This window comes from Schistocerca nitens, chromosome 9 (assembly GCF_023898315.1).
Source record: "Schistocerca nitens isolate TAMUIC-IGC-003100 chromosome 9, iqSchNite1.1, whole genome shotgun sequence".
NCBI classification, from domain to species: domain Eukaryota; kingdom Metazoa; phylum Arthropoda; class Insecta; order Orthoptera; family Acrididae; genus Schistocerca; species Schistocerca nitens.
Window position 1 is genome coordinate 217,951,336 of NC_064622.1, and position 13,975 is coordinate 217,965,310.

At 39.9% G+C, this 13,975-nt stretch overlaps 1 protein-coding gene across 1 annotated transcript in view; it reads left to right on the forward strand.

Moving 5' to 3' along the window:
- The window catches only part of LOC126203379 (putative fatty acyl-CoA reductase CG5065), a 190,116-nt gene that overhangs the window by 156,237 nt on the left and 19,904 nt on the right, over positions 1–13,975 (forward strand). Inside the window, exon 7 of the mRNA XM_049937676.1 lies at positions 9,833–10,090. Within this exon, the coding sequence (XP_049793633.1) occupies positions 9,833–10,090 (258 nt within the window). The remainder of the gene's footprint in view (positions 1–9,832; positions 10,091–13,975) is intronic.

Sequence of the window (13,975 nt, forward strand, 5' to 3'; positions counted from 1 at the left end):
TTTAGCAGAACAAATGCACCTTGGAGCAATATGAATATGTCTAGATTTTGAAGCAGAAGACATTGTCTCATCACTGGAGTCCAGCAGCACTAGCACTATGCTAATGCTCTTGCCAGGCTGTGAGACAACTGGGTATTGCTAGCAGCAGCCGTGGGTTTGAAACCAGGCTGTGCCTGCTGCTGTTGGCACTAATTTTCCTCTTGGAACGTGGTACAACAGCCCTGCCAACCTGCCCTCTGTGCCCACTGCTGCCATCACTGAGCTCCTGTCCGCTTCCTACCAGAGGGCAGCGTGTCAAAGCTCATGCACGCTGTCTCCATGTGCCGCTGCGGTAAACCTGCGTGCAGAGCTGAAAGGCCCCCAGGGCTCTGTGCTGTGGATGGAAGTGTGACACCATTTATGTCACAGCCTCTAGAAGCTGCCAGCTTGCCGTGGTCTTATGTCAGAATTGCAGGGTGCCTACAAAGCATTCAGAGCAAAAGGAACCACTCATGTCAGCGTCAGCCAGGGACAACAGAGTGAGGCATATTTGCCTTACTGAGACATGCCATGCCATGTACTGGAATTAAATATATTCATTTTTTACTTTCAACAGTGTTTCCATTGGTCTATCACACCACTTACTCATCCCTGAATGCAACAGCATTACTAATAAGAGGGATACCTAATGACTGGCTCCGATCATGCCTAGCAGATAGCATATCACCAGTAGAGGTAGCATATACTCCATGTAAGTCCAAAGTTTTAGTAAAAGAGCCAAAAGTTTTGTTATAGTTGTACCTTGGGGTATCATTTTAACCCAGTACTGTCCCTGAAATACATAAATGACTTCACCACTAGTTTTGGTCCTTCTCTTTGCTGATGACAGCAATATTATAGTCACTGAGAAAATTTGACCACACTTTTCAAACTATGGGAAAATACAATAAGAATAATAAGCAAAAATGGTAGATAAGCACATTGTAAAGATATGTTCAAAACACTGGGGATTTTTTAGTACACCATCTAAGTAAATTTGCCCATCAGTTGTAAATGTAAAAAATAACATTGATAATTACTGCAGAAACAGCTCTGTTCATGACTATGGAACAAAATTTAGACTGAATTTACATTAACCAAGAAAGAGTAAACATAAATCTCAAAACAGCATTTCCTACCACAGAATAAAACTGTACAATAAATTACCAAAGGAGATTAAAGAAATTGCTAAAACAAACTTAATTAAGAAGTACATGTTATGGCAAACATTCTGAACACTACAGAATTACTTAGATAGCACAGAGTAGGTATTTAGCCAAAAAGTAACATAAATAATAATGATAATAAGGTATTGAACGTTCCATGTTAACACCTTAACACTATATTTTCCCCTTCTTTGTTTCCTTTCACTCCCAAAGCTAGGCAGTATATAATAATAATGCAGGGTTGCCACAGGTTCTGGAAATCAGGGAATTTCAGACACATGAGGGAAATCAGGGAAATATCAAGGAAATTTGAAAAACACTGGAAAAATCTAATTTTTTGTCTCAGTAGATAAAATTGTTTGTTTACTGATATGTCAAACATTGTTGCTGGTTGGGTGCAGCTGAGTATGTGCACTGGTTCCCTACTCCCTCATTCCTACTGCTTCTCCCATTGGTACCATTCCCCTCAGTTTGCAGTCAGTGCTGCCACCAATTTTTGCCACTGGCATAGCAGCTCCCGATGAGAAGCTGGGAGGCATGAGGAGTGGTTTGTTTGGATCTAATTCTCAGAGACTGTAGACACAGCGGTCAGAGGCAGTGGTCATTTGTGCAAGAGTAGTATCTGAGTGATAGTCTGAATGTATGTGTACTCTCATTTTCTGACAAAAGCTATGGCTGAAAATTTAGTTGTGAGTGTGACTGTCTTTTCCACATGCCTTTCTGTGGCTCAACAACCATCTTTAGGGTGAGTTGCTACCTATCCTCATTATTATTGATTCTCAGAGTGTTTTAATGAGTTATCGGTTGCATGAATTGATCACCATGGTCTCATTTCATCAACATGATGTCTGTGGCTCATGAATAGCTGGCCATATGAGTGGATTTCCTCGATGGGCAAAAGACGAAGGCCATTTCTGTGGGTATCTGTAATGGGTTGGGCCTGCTGATATGAAGCCATTCGGTTCCCACTAACGTGCAGGCCCTGTCCATTGGATATAGTCTCACCAATCTATCCCAGGCTGGGTCTGTTTGTGTATGGCATAATGCAGTGGATTTTCGTGGTTTATCCATGGGCCCAGGACTGTGGTGCTACTCAGCAAGCCAGAGACCATGAGCTATGGGTTTCAGGAATTGTGACTGTCTCACTACAAGCATGTTGTACAGTGTGGTGCATTTATATACATTTAATTTGTTTTAGTACATTTTGGCACTTCAAAAGTAGTTTATGTCTTAGAAAGTATGGACAATAAGAAGAAGAAAATTGTGTCAGTCACTGATGGTTTGTATGCTCTGTACTCAGAGATTTATCAAAAGGAAAATCACACAATATGTGTAAAATAATAACCAACCATAATGAACATAGCAGAATCAACATTTTATTGGGGGCCACCTACAGACAGTGTTGGCTTACAAAATTCTTCCTGCCTTATACATTTCTTTCAAGAGGCTTGCTTTTTCTGAGGTTACTTCTCAAATCAGTGAAGGTATTTTAAATCCATCCTGTGACTCCAAGGAAATGCATATTTTTGCCACCAAATATATTTCGTTTTATTGAAATATAATAACATCAGTGGTCTTAATGAAACACATATACCATTCGGCTTACACTGTCCATTTAAAAACAGCTCATTACAAAAGATAGGGATATTAGCACTTAAGATTTTTGTTCACATAAGGAAATGTTATCTGCTTTTTTTTTTGCTTTTTTTCTATCATCTCTTACAAGGGAACCTCCCCATCACACCCCCCCCCTCAGATTTAGTTATAAGTTGGCACAGTGGATAGGCCTTGAACAAATGAACACTGGTCGTGCGGTAGCGTTCTCGCTTCCCACGCCCGGGTTCCCGGGTTCGATTCCCGGCGGGGTCAGGGATTTTCTCTGCCTCGTGATGACTGGGTGTTGTGTGCTGTCCTTAGATTAGTTAGATTTAAGTAGTTCTAAGTTGTAGGGGACTGATGACCATAGATGTTAAGTCCCATAGTGCTCAGAGCCATTTGAACCATTTGAACCAAATGAACACAGATCAATCGAGAAAACAGGAAGAAGCTGTGTGGAACTATGAAAAAAAATAAGCAAAATATACAAACTGAGTAGTCCATGCGCACGATAGGCAACATCAAGGATAGCGTGAGTTCAGGAGCTCCATGGTCCTGTGGTTAGCATGAGCAGCTGCAAAATGAGAGGTCCTTGGTTCAAGTCTTCTCTCGAGTGAAAAGTTTAATTTTTTATTTTCAGACAATTATTATATGCCCGTCTGTCCACTATATTTGCTGGATTCATACTGCCCATGGAATACATCTCACGTATTTAATGCACTCTTGTCCAAAGTAGCAAACAGTCAACTGCAAGCCAGGGAGCCTCGTTAGCGGGAATACTCTCTCTTCTGTGCGCTGTAGTTGACTGACGTCGTGCGTTTCAATGTTTGTTTAGGTGTAGCGTCCCCATACTATGGCGCAGTTACCTCACATTGGACTGACGGACGACAGATAATAATTGTCTGAAAATAAAAAATTAAACTTTTCACCCGAGAGAAGACTTGAACCAAGGATCTCTCGTTCCACAGCTGCTCACGCTAACCACGGGACCACAGTACTCCTAAGCTCAGACTCTCCTTGATGTTGCCTATCTTGCGCATGGGCTACTCAGATTGTATATTTTGCTTATTTTTTTCATAGTTCCACACAACTTCTTCCTGTTTTCTCGATTGATCTGTGTTCAGTTTTTCAAGGCCTATCCACTGTGCCAACTTATAACTAAATCTGAGGGGGGTGCAATGGGGAGTTTCCCTTGTTAGTAACTGACTTCTGACTTTCAAATCACAATCTTATTTAGCAAAAATTGAGGAATCATTTGTTCCACTATAGTTTTTGGCAAATAACTTGTTGTGATTCCATATTAGCTTCACTTCGCCAGTCAAATTCAAAACATAATTTTATTTTTACATCATAGCAGGATTCAAAACTTGTGATTTGGTTTCTTGAATGTTTCTTATATTCTGTAATTTATTGTAAGCCTCCACTGAAATTGCAATAAATATTTTTAACAGCCATGAGTAGAGTGACTACTTTCACTGTACCATACAACTTGCAAACCTGGTGGAATAATTTTGTCGTGGCTGGCTTTCCCAATGATCTCACTAATTCTCTGGGGAATGTCATCTACTCCAGTGGTCTTTCAGTGCTCTGACATATTCTTCATGCAGTATCAAATACCCCACTCAACTTCACCCACTTCCTCAACTCTTTCCGTAATACTGTCCTCGAGTTTGGTTCCCTTTCATACATGCTTTATATATTCCTGCTACCTTTCAGCTATCCCTTCTTTACCTAGCACTGGCTTTCCATGCTATCCAACTGAGCTCCTGATATTCATACAGCTGTTTCTCTTTTCTCTGAAGGTCTGTTTAATTTTCCCATGTGTGTCATCTATGTTTCCCCTAAATATGCATGCTTCTACAACCTTGCATTTGTCCTCTTGCCGTTCCTGCTTACCCATTTTGCACTTTCTGTCAATCTCATTTTTTAGACACCTATACAAGTATTCTTTTTCATCTATTTCATTTGTTGCATTTTTATATTTTTCCTTTTGCCAATTAAATTCAATACCTCCTATTTTAACTAGATATTTCTGTTAAGTATGTTTTTAGCCTATGTGATCCTGTGCCGCCTGTTCCATTTCATCTCACATTTGTCTTCTATTTTATTCCTTTCCCCCATTTCAATCAAATGTTGCCTAATGCTCCCTCTGGAACTCAATACCCTCTGGTTCCTTCAATTTATTAAGGTCTCATCTCCTTTATTTCCCACCTTCCTCCAATTTTGCAGCTTTATTGTTGTTAGAGCCAACATCTGCACCTGGAAATATACAATTTGAAATCTTCCAGTGTCACCGTATCTCTTCCACATATACAGCCTTCTTTTATGATTCTTAAATCAAGTGTTAGTGATGATTAAACTATGCAGTGTACAAAATTATACCAGTTGACTTCTTTCATTCCTTTACCCAGTCCATGTTCTCCCACTAGTTTTCCTTCTCTCCTTTTTCTTGCTGCTGAGTTCCTGTCACCTACCACCATTAAATTTTCATCTTCCTTAACTATCTGAATAATTTCCTTTGTTTTATCATATATTCTTTCACTCTCTTCATTATTTGCGGACCTAGTTTGCAATAAATTGTACTAATGTGGTGGCTGTTGGCTTCATGTCCATCTTGGATATGATGATGCATTCACTAGTTTTTAGTAGCTTGTATGGATTCCTGTTTTCTTATTCATTATTAGACCTACTCCCATATTACCTTTGTTTGATTTTGCATTGATAAATATATAAAGACCAGACCACAAGTCCTATTTTTCTTGCCACTGAACTTCACTAATTCCCATTATATCTAACTTCAATGTATCCATTTCCTTTACTAAATTATCTGACCTGCCTACCTAGTTAAGGGATCTAACATTCCACACTCCAACCCATGGAATGCCATTTTTTCCTGATGCTTGACAATGCCACGCATAATTAATCTATATTTCAGAGGCAGCTATATCTCTAATAATTCCTACCATCTGTTAGGCATTAGTTTAAAGATTATGCAAAGGCAAATCTTTTTGCAAATAACATTTAAGTATATATTTTACTGTATACTGAAATTCTTACATTACACTGAAATAAAAAATCATATCATCTTCATTGTCAATAACTACAGTTATGAAACTTACTGGCAGATTAAAACTGTGTACCAGACTGAGACTCGAACTCAGGACCTTTGTCTTTCATGGGCAAGTGCTCTACCATCTGAGCTACCCAGGCATGACTCATGCCCCATCCTCACAGCCATACTTTTGCCAGTACCTCGTCTCCTACCATCCAAACTTTACAGAAGCTCTCCTGTGAAACATCCCCCAGGCTGTGGTTAAGCCTGGTCTCCACAATATCCTTTCTTTCAAGAATGCTAGTTCTGAAAGATTTGCAGAACAGTTTCTGTAAGGTTTGGAAGGTAGGAGGCGAGGTACTGGCAGAAGTAGGGCTGTGAGGATGGGGTGTGAGTCGTGCTTGGGTAGCTTAGATGGTAGAGCACTTGGTCGCGAAAGGCAAAGGTCCTGAGTTTGAGTCTCGGTCCGGCACACAGTTTTAATCTGCCAGGAAGTGTTATATCAGCACACACTCCACTGCAGAGAGAAAATCTCATTCTGCTAACTACAGTTATACTTAGGTACTTGCTCCATTGATCAAATTCATGATAACTGTTATGATATGGAATGTGTCAATAGAACAAACATAGAACATTTATATAAAATCAAATAAAAAGTTTAAAAAAGTTATATGGCTGCATGTTAGTCATTTACAAGTATTTTTAAAAACTGATTATTGCTGCTCAAGACTTCTTCAATGGTATGGAAGGAGTTGCTGAGGAGAAACCTCTGTAATCTCTATGGGGCAGTCAAATGAAAATGAGACAGATATAAAAAAGGAAGTAAACTCTTTATTATTTCAAAAGTAATCACCATATCTCTTAGTACATTTGTATGACTGTGAGACAAACTAGTCATTGCCTTCATGGAAAAATGTTTGCGGTTGCCTATGGAACTTCTTCATCCAAAGCAAACTGACAGTCTTGAACAGTCTTTCTTCAGGGCTCCAAAAATATGGAAATTGCATGGGGAGTGATTGGGAATGTATGGAGGATGTATTAGGGTTTCCCAGCAAAACTTCTGCTATGTTCTTGAAACAACCTTGGCAACATGATATCCCACCCACTTTTACTCTCAAACTTAGATGGGTTGTTGATACCAAATTTTTTAAGTGAATAAGTGTTCTGTGAGGCAGTGGTTAATATTCACAACTGCTTAAAGAGATACCTGCAAGACACATGTGTTAAGTCCACACAGAATTGTAACTACTTTCTTTTGTACAGTGAATAGTTTTTCCCTAAGTACCAGTATGAGACTTTGCATCTATCTGAATGGGTCCTCTCAGCTCCATGTTTTATCACTTTGCAACAGACTTAATTCAGGGCTGGTCTTGGTGGCACAGAACCTCCAGAAAAACCAAATCCATGCACTCAGTAGCTGCTCTTATTTTATCCAGGTCACCATTAGCACTGAATTTATTCATTTTTAGTCATGTTGATTCCATCTCTCATGTCAATACCTGATCATCTTTGTTGAAATCCATACACATTTTTCATAATTTTTCTGTTACCTGGCTAACACTAATGCTTGGTTTCATGAAACTTGTGGCTTGGTCCTCTGCACCTAATTTTTCATATAGATGCTGGCCTATACTCCTCCCATGACTGCTACCTAGTAGCAGTTCCAATGTCCTTGTAATCCTAAGCCATTTGATGGATTCTGTCATCCATAAATTTTTGGCGGTGGCTGATCGCCCACACAGCAACAATCATACCCATATCTGGAGTGTTATATAAATTCAGAGGCAGGATGATGTATGACAAGTATGGAGCCTATATGGCTTGATAGGTTGAATGGTCATGTGACCCATCTGGATGATGATGATGAAGAGAGCCATGTACATCATGAAGGAAGCACAACATGAATCTTAAAGAAACGTATTTTGTATTCACTATACCTAACACACACACGTATTACAAAAATGTATCTATATGTGTTCCACATCTCCTCCTAAACTACTGGACCAATTTCAACCAAGCTTGATACAAATATCACTTACTGTTTGGAAAGAATTGCTGAAGAAGTGTAGCACATGATGGGCAAATACCCACACTTTATTCATCCAGTATTTGATAATAAGAGCACTTAGTGACTTGCAAGAAACTTTACACAAAATTTTAAACCTTTAGAAAACTTTTTCTTGCTGATAACCCCCGCAAAATGATGAAAGGAAAAAAGTTTATCACTTACTAATGCTGCAGCAGGAATAACATTTTAATTCACTAATTTATTACTTCTTTACTACTTACTGTATTTGTGATACATTTCACAGACAGAATCCACATAAGCTGCTGAATGGACTTACAAAATTGTATCATTGTACAGAACATAGTTCAGGAGAGATGACATCATAAACATGGAGATGCGTAAAACACTGTCACATCTTCCAAGCTATTTTAATTTATTACTTCTTAACTACGTATTCTATGTGCAACAAATTTTGCAGATGCTATCCACATATACCACTAGGTGTACGTGCAAAATTGTATCACTGTACAACACATAGTTCACCACGACTGAGCTGGGTACAAACAAAACTGTAGGGCAAAATTTGCTAGAGATACAGATATGCATGAAATGTGTTAAATATATGATAAATATATGTGCCAGGTGCGTATGCAGACAAAGACATGGGCAAAAAACTCCTCCTAAACCCCTGGATCGATTTCTGCAAAACTTGGTACAATGTTTCTTACTATCTGCAAAGAAATACTGTGGTGTAAGAACCAGCAACCTCCTATTAGGGTAAGGGTGATAATGTGGAGAGAGAAGGGGGGAGAGGAGATCGGTGAACAGAGAGGGGGAAGGAGTAGATGGACACATATAGGGAGGGGAGGAGGAAGTGGACAGAGAAAGGGAGAGGGAGAAATGGACAGAGAAAGGAAAGAGGAGGAGATGGACAGAGAGGGGGAGGAGAAGATGGGCATAGGGAGAGTTTGGAGGAGATGGACAGGGAGAGGTGGAAGCGGAGAGGGACAGAGAGGAGGATGAGTAAATGAACAGAGGAAGGGAAGAGGAGGAGATGAACAGAGAGAAGAGTAAGAGGACGTGGTCACAGAGAGGAGCAGAAGAGCATATGGGCAGAGAGAAGGGGCAAGGAGCAAGTGGACAGAAAGAGTGGAGAGGTGTAGATGGACAGAGAGAGGGGGGAGGAGAAGCTAAACATACAGAGGGGGAAGGAATAGATCTACTAATAAAAGATTGGAATAAATACATACCCCGGCAGTGTCAAATACTAAGCTAGTTATGCACATAAATACAAAGAAGCAGTTGCGAGTAATTGTATTAACTGTACAACCAAAGGATGATAAAATAGAAAAGGGACATGCTGTTGCATAAATAAATTCACTTGAATGGGAATCTAATGTATTGCATGAATGCAAATGAGATGCAGTTGTCATATATGTGCTTACAATTATATGTTTGTCAGGACCACAAGTATTTTATCAACTTACTGACTTTTTTGGCCACTGGCCATCTTCAAATGACATTAAACATATTGATGCAAAGTAACTTGTCAGTGTTGCCAGCAGAAATCGTAAGTGAAAACTGTTGGTGGTACAAATCATAAGTGTAAACTATTTGCACTTGCAAGTTGTACAACTCTGAAACTTTTAAGAGTGAAAATCACCAGTGATGTGCACTGTCTACATTGGAACACTGTAAGGCAGCTTAAAGCAGCTGTTGGTTTGTAAATTATAATTTCTCACTATAATTGAAAAATTATTGGCCCATCATCAGCATCATGCTTTTTGCAATTCTAATTAAAATTTAAAAATTGAGTTTTCTCTGATTATGATATTGCTTGATGGTGAATTTAGTTATATTGAGCTGATTAGACAATATGAAACAAATTTGTATGATGAGCAAATGGACAGAAAAAAAATTTATTATGATAAAAAGTTTATTTCAAGTCATAAGCATAATAATGTGAATGAAAATTATTTTATGTTCAAACAGACTTCTGAAGATAGCTCGACGCATATACCTTGCCAATACAGCACTCAGCCATTTTATGCTTAATCAATGGAAATTCTCGAATGAAAAAGCATTGGAGCTGGAAAAATATCTGTGTGGTTCAGATATTCAGACATTCTCTTATCACACGGATGAAATAGATCACATGAAATTTTTTCGTAATGGCATGGTCGGGGCCCGGAAGTATTTGTTGAAAAGAAGTGAGGATTCTCTTGAAAGTGAAAGAAGACACCTGAAAAGGTAAGTGGGACTTCATATTTATAACTTAGACCTCTTCGACACACGTCAAAAGAGAAACAAAAGTAAGAATGAAAATGTGGTTAAAAATAATGCTATGTACACTACTGGCCATTAAAATTGCTACACGATGAAGATGACGTGCTACAGACGTGAAATTTAACCAACAGGAAGAAGATGCTGTGATATCCAAATGATTAGCTTTTCAGAGCATTCACACAAGGTTGGCGCTGGTGGTGAAACCTACAATGTGCTGACGTTAGGAAAGTTTCCAACTGATTTCTCATACACAAACAGCAGTTGACCAGCGTTGCCTGGTGAAACATTGCTGTGATGCCTCCTGTAAGGAGGAGGAATGCGTACCATCACATTCCCGACTCGGATAAAGGTCATATTGTAGCCTATCGTGATTGTGATTTATCGTATCACGTCATTGCTGCTCGCGTTGGTTGAGATCCAATGACTGTTAGCAGAATATGGAATCGGTGGTTCAGGAGGGTAATACGGAACGCCGTGCTGGATCCCAACGGCCTCATATCACTAGCAGTCAAGATGACAGGCATCTTATCCACATGGCTGTTACAGATCGTGCAGCCACATCTATCAGCTCGGAGACCATGGCTGCGGTTACCCTTGATGCTGCATCACAGACAGGAGTGCCTGTGATGGTGTACTCAATGATGAACCTGGGAGCATGAATGGCAAAACGTCATTTGTTTGGATGCATCCAGGTTCTGTTTACAGCATCATGATGGTAGCATCCGTGTTTGGCGACATCGCGGTGAATGCACATTAGAAGCGTGTATTCATCATCTCTATACTGGCGTATCACCCAGCATGATGGTGTGGGGTGCCATTGGTTACATGTCTCTGTCACCTCTTGTTCGCAATGACGTGGACGTTACATTTCAGATATATTACGAACCATGGCTCTACCCTTCATTCGATCCCTGCAAAACCCTACATTTTAGCAGGATAATGCACAACCACAATTTGCAGGTCCTGTACGAGCCTTTCTGGATACAGAAAATATTCGATTGCTGCCCTGGCCAGCACATTCTCCAAATCTCTCACCAATTGAAAACGTCTGGTCAATGGCGGCCAAGCAACTGGCTCGTCACAATGCGCCAGTCACTACTCTTGATGAACTGTGGTATCGTGTTTAAGCTGCATAGGCAGCTGTACCTGTACACGCCATCCGAGCTCTGTTTGACTCAATGCCCAGGCTTATCAAGGCCATTATTATGGCCAGAGGTGGTTGTTCTGGGTACTGATTTCTCAGGATCTATGCACCCAAACTGCGTGAAAATGTAATCACATGTCAGTTATAGTATAATACATTTTTCCCATGAATACTCGTTTATCATCTGCATTTCTTCTTGGTGTAGCAATTTTAATGGCCAGTAGTGTAGCAACAGCAGCACACTGGTACACACACTACAGGGTTAATCAATGAATTGTTTTCCATAATGAAGGAAAGTGTGAAGAAGAAAACATGTAGATAATTGTGCTGTTTGAGACTTTTCTGGCATAATAACTGCTTCAATGATTTATGGGCATCATGTTATATAATGTTTGAAAGCTCCACAATATTTCAACAAGAAGCTGCTCATCATCTTCAGATGTACAGGCTTCCATTCAGTCCCTTGTTGGCCAGTCTTGTGTGGCAGTTGAAGCTGAATTTTTAAATTTCACATTCAAGAAATCATCCACACAAGAGAATTGTGCAAACATACCATCATTTGACCATCAGACTGGCTTCTATATGGATGACATAAGTAATAAGCATTGGCATAGAGAAACAACTGAAAGATGTGAACGCAAATAAATCATCAGGTCCCGACGGAATCCCAATTCAGTTCCTGCAATTATCATGAATCTCTCACCAAGCACAGAGTCCCAAGTAACTGGAAAAAGTGCATGTGGCTCCAGTATATAAGAACAGACCCTCAAAATTACAGACCAATATTCCTAATTTTGGTTTGCTGCAGAATCTTTGAACATATTTTCAGGTTGAATATATTAAACTTTCTTGAGATAGAGAAGCTTATGTCCATGAATCAGCATGTTTTTAGGAAGCATCACTCATGTGAAACCCAGCTTGCCCTTTTCTCACATGATATACTGACAACTATGGGTGAAAGGCAACAGGCAGATTCCATATTTCTAGATTTCCAGAAAGCATTTGATATGGTGCCCCATTGCAGACTGTTGACGAAGGTACAAAAACAGGGAATACATTCACAGATATGTGGGTGACTCAAAGACTTCTTAAGTAATAGAACCCAGTATGTTGTCCCCAATGGCGAATGTTCATCAGAGACAAGAGTATTGTCAGGAGTGCCCCAGGAAAGTGTGATACAACCACTGTTGTTCTCTATATAGATAAATGATTTGGTGGGCAGGATGGGCAGCAATCTGTGGTTGTTTGCTGATGATACTGTGGTGTATGATAAGGTGTTGAAATTGAGTAGTTGTAGGAAGATACAAGATGACTTGAACAAAATTTCTAGTTGGGCTGACGAATGGCAGCTATCTGTAAAGGTGCACAAATATAAGTTAATGCAGATGAGTAGGAAGATCAAACCTGTAATGTTCAGATACAGTATTACTAGTGCCCTGCATGACACAGTCAAGTCATTTAAATATCTGGGCGTAACATTGGAAAGCGATGTAAGATCGATGAGCATATTAGAACTGTGGCCTTCCATTTATTGGGAGAATTTTAAAAAGAGTGGTTCACCTGTAAAGGAGACTGCATATAGGACACTGGCACAACCTATTCTTGAGTACTGCTTGAGTGTTTGGAATCTGTACCAGGTCAGATTGAAGGAAGGCATCAACTCAATTTGGGCTAAGGCTGTTAGATTTGTTAACAGTAGATTTGAACAATATGTAAATGTTACGGAGATGGTTTGGCAACTCAAATGGGAATCCCTGGAGGGAAGGTGACGTTCTTTTCAAGAAACACTACTGAGAAAATTTAGAGAATTGACATTTGAATCTGAGTGCCAAACAATTCTACTACTACCCACATACATTGAGCATAAGGATCACGAAGATAAGATACAAGAAATTAGCGCTTATACGAAGGCATATAGACGGTCATTTTTCCCTCGCTCTATTTGTGAATGTAACAGAAAAGGAAATGACTAGTAATGGTACAGGGTACCATTTGCCATGCACCGAATGGTGGCTTGTGGAGCATCTATGTAGATGTAGATGTTTTGCTGCTCTGGCTCCTCAATATATGCACCAGCTCACAAGAAAAGTGCAGGCACCAAGGGATGGGGCTGCATTGTCATCGTAGATGAACCACAGAGGATGTTGATATTCAAATACGGGCCATGGTCTTCACATCTGCAACATAAGATGGGTGGAGGCACAAATTGTGGTCCTGTAAGCACACAAACAGAGTGTTGATGCCCAGTTTCAGTGTCCTGATTCCGAATCTCCACCTGAGTTGCAACAATGGATTTGTTGGTCTGTGGCCACCACCAGTGGTTGTCCCCATGCTTTGCTAAGTTGAAATCCCATGTCTCTGTAGTCCATGCTATGTCCCTTGTCAAAATAGTGTGCAGCAACAGCAAACTTTTCTGGTTGATCTAGTCTGGTGTGATGTCCACATTCAGTGCATCTATCTTTAACAGTGCAACAAGACTGGCCAGTGTATGATTTCCCACACTGGCAAGGGATTTTATATATCCCTGATCTCATTAGACCTAGGTTGTGCTTAACAGAATCCAGTATCATTTGCATTTGCACTGGAAGATGGAGGGCACATTTTATTTCATGTTTTTTGAACAGCTTACTGTTCTTAAAGGAAACACTACAAACACAAGTTAGAAAAACCATCCTTTGGAGTTCTCCATTTCTGTTGGCTGTTCT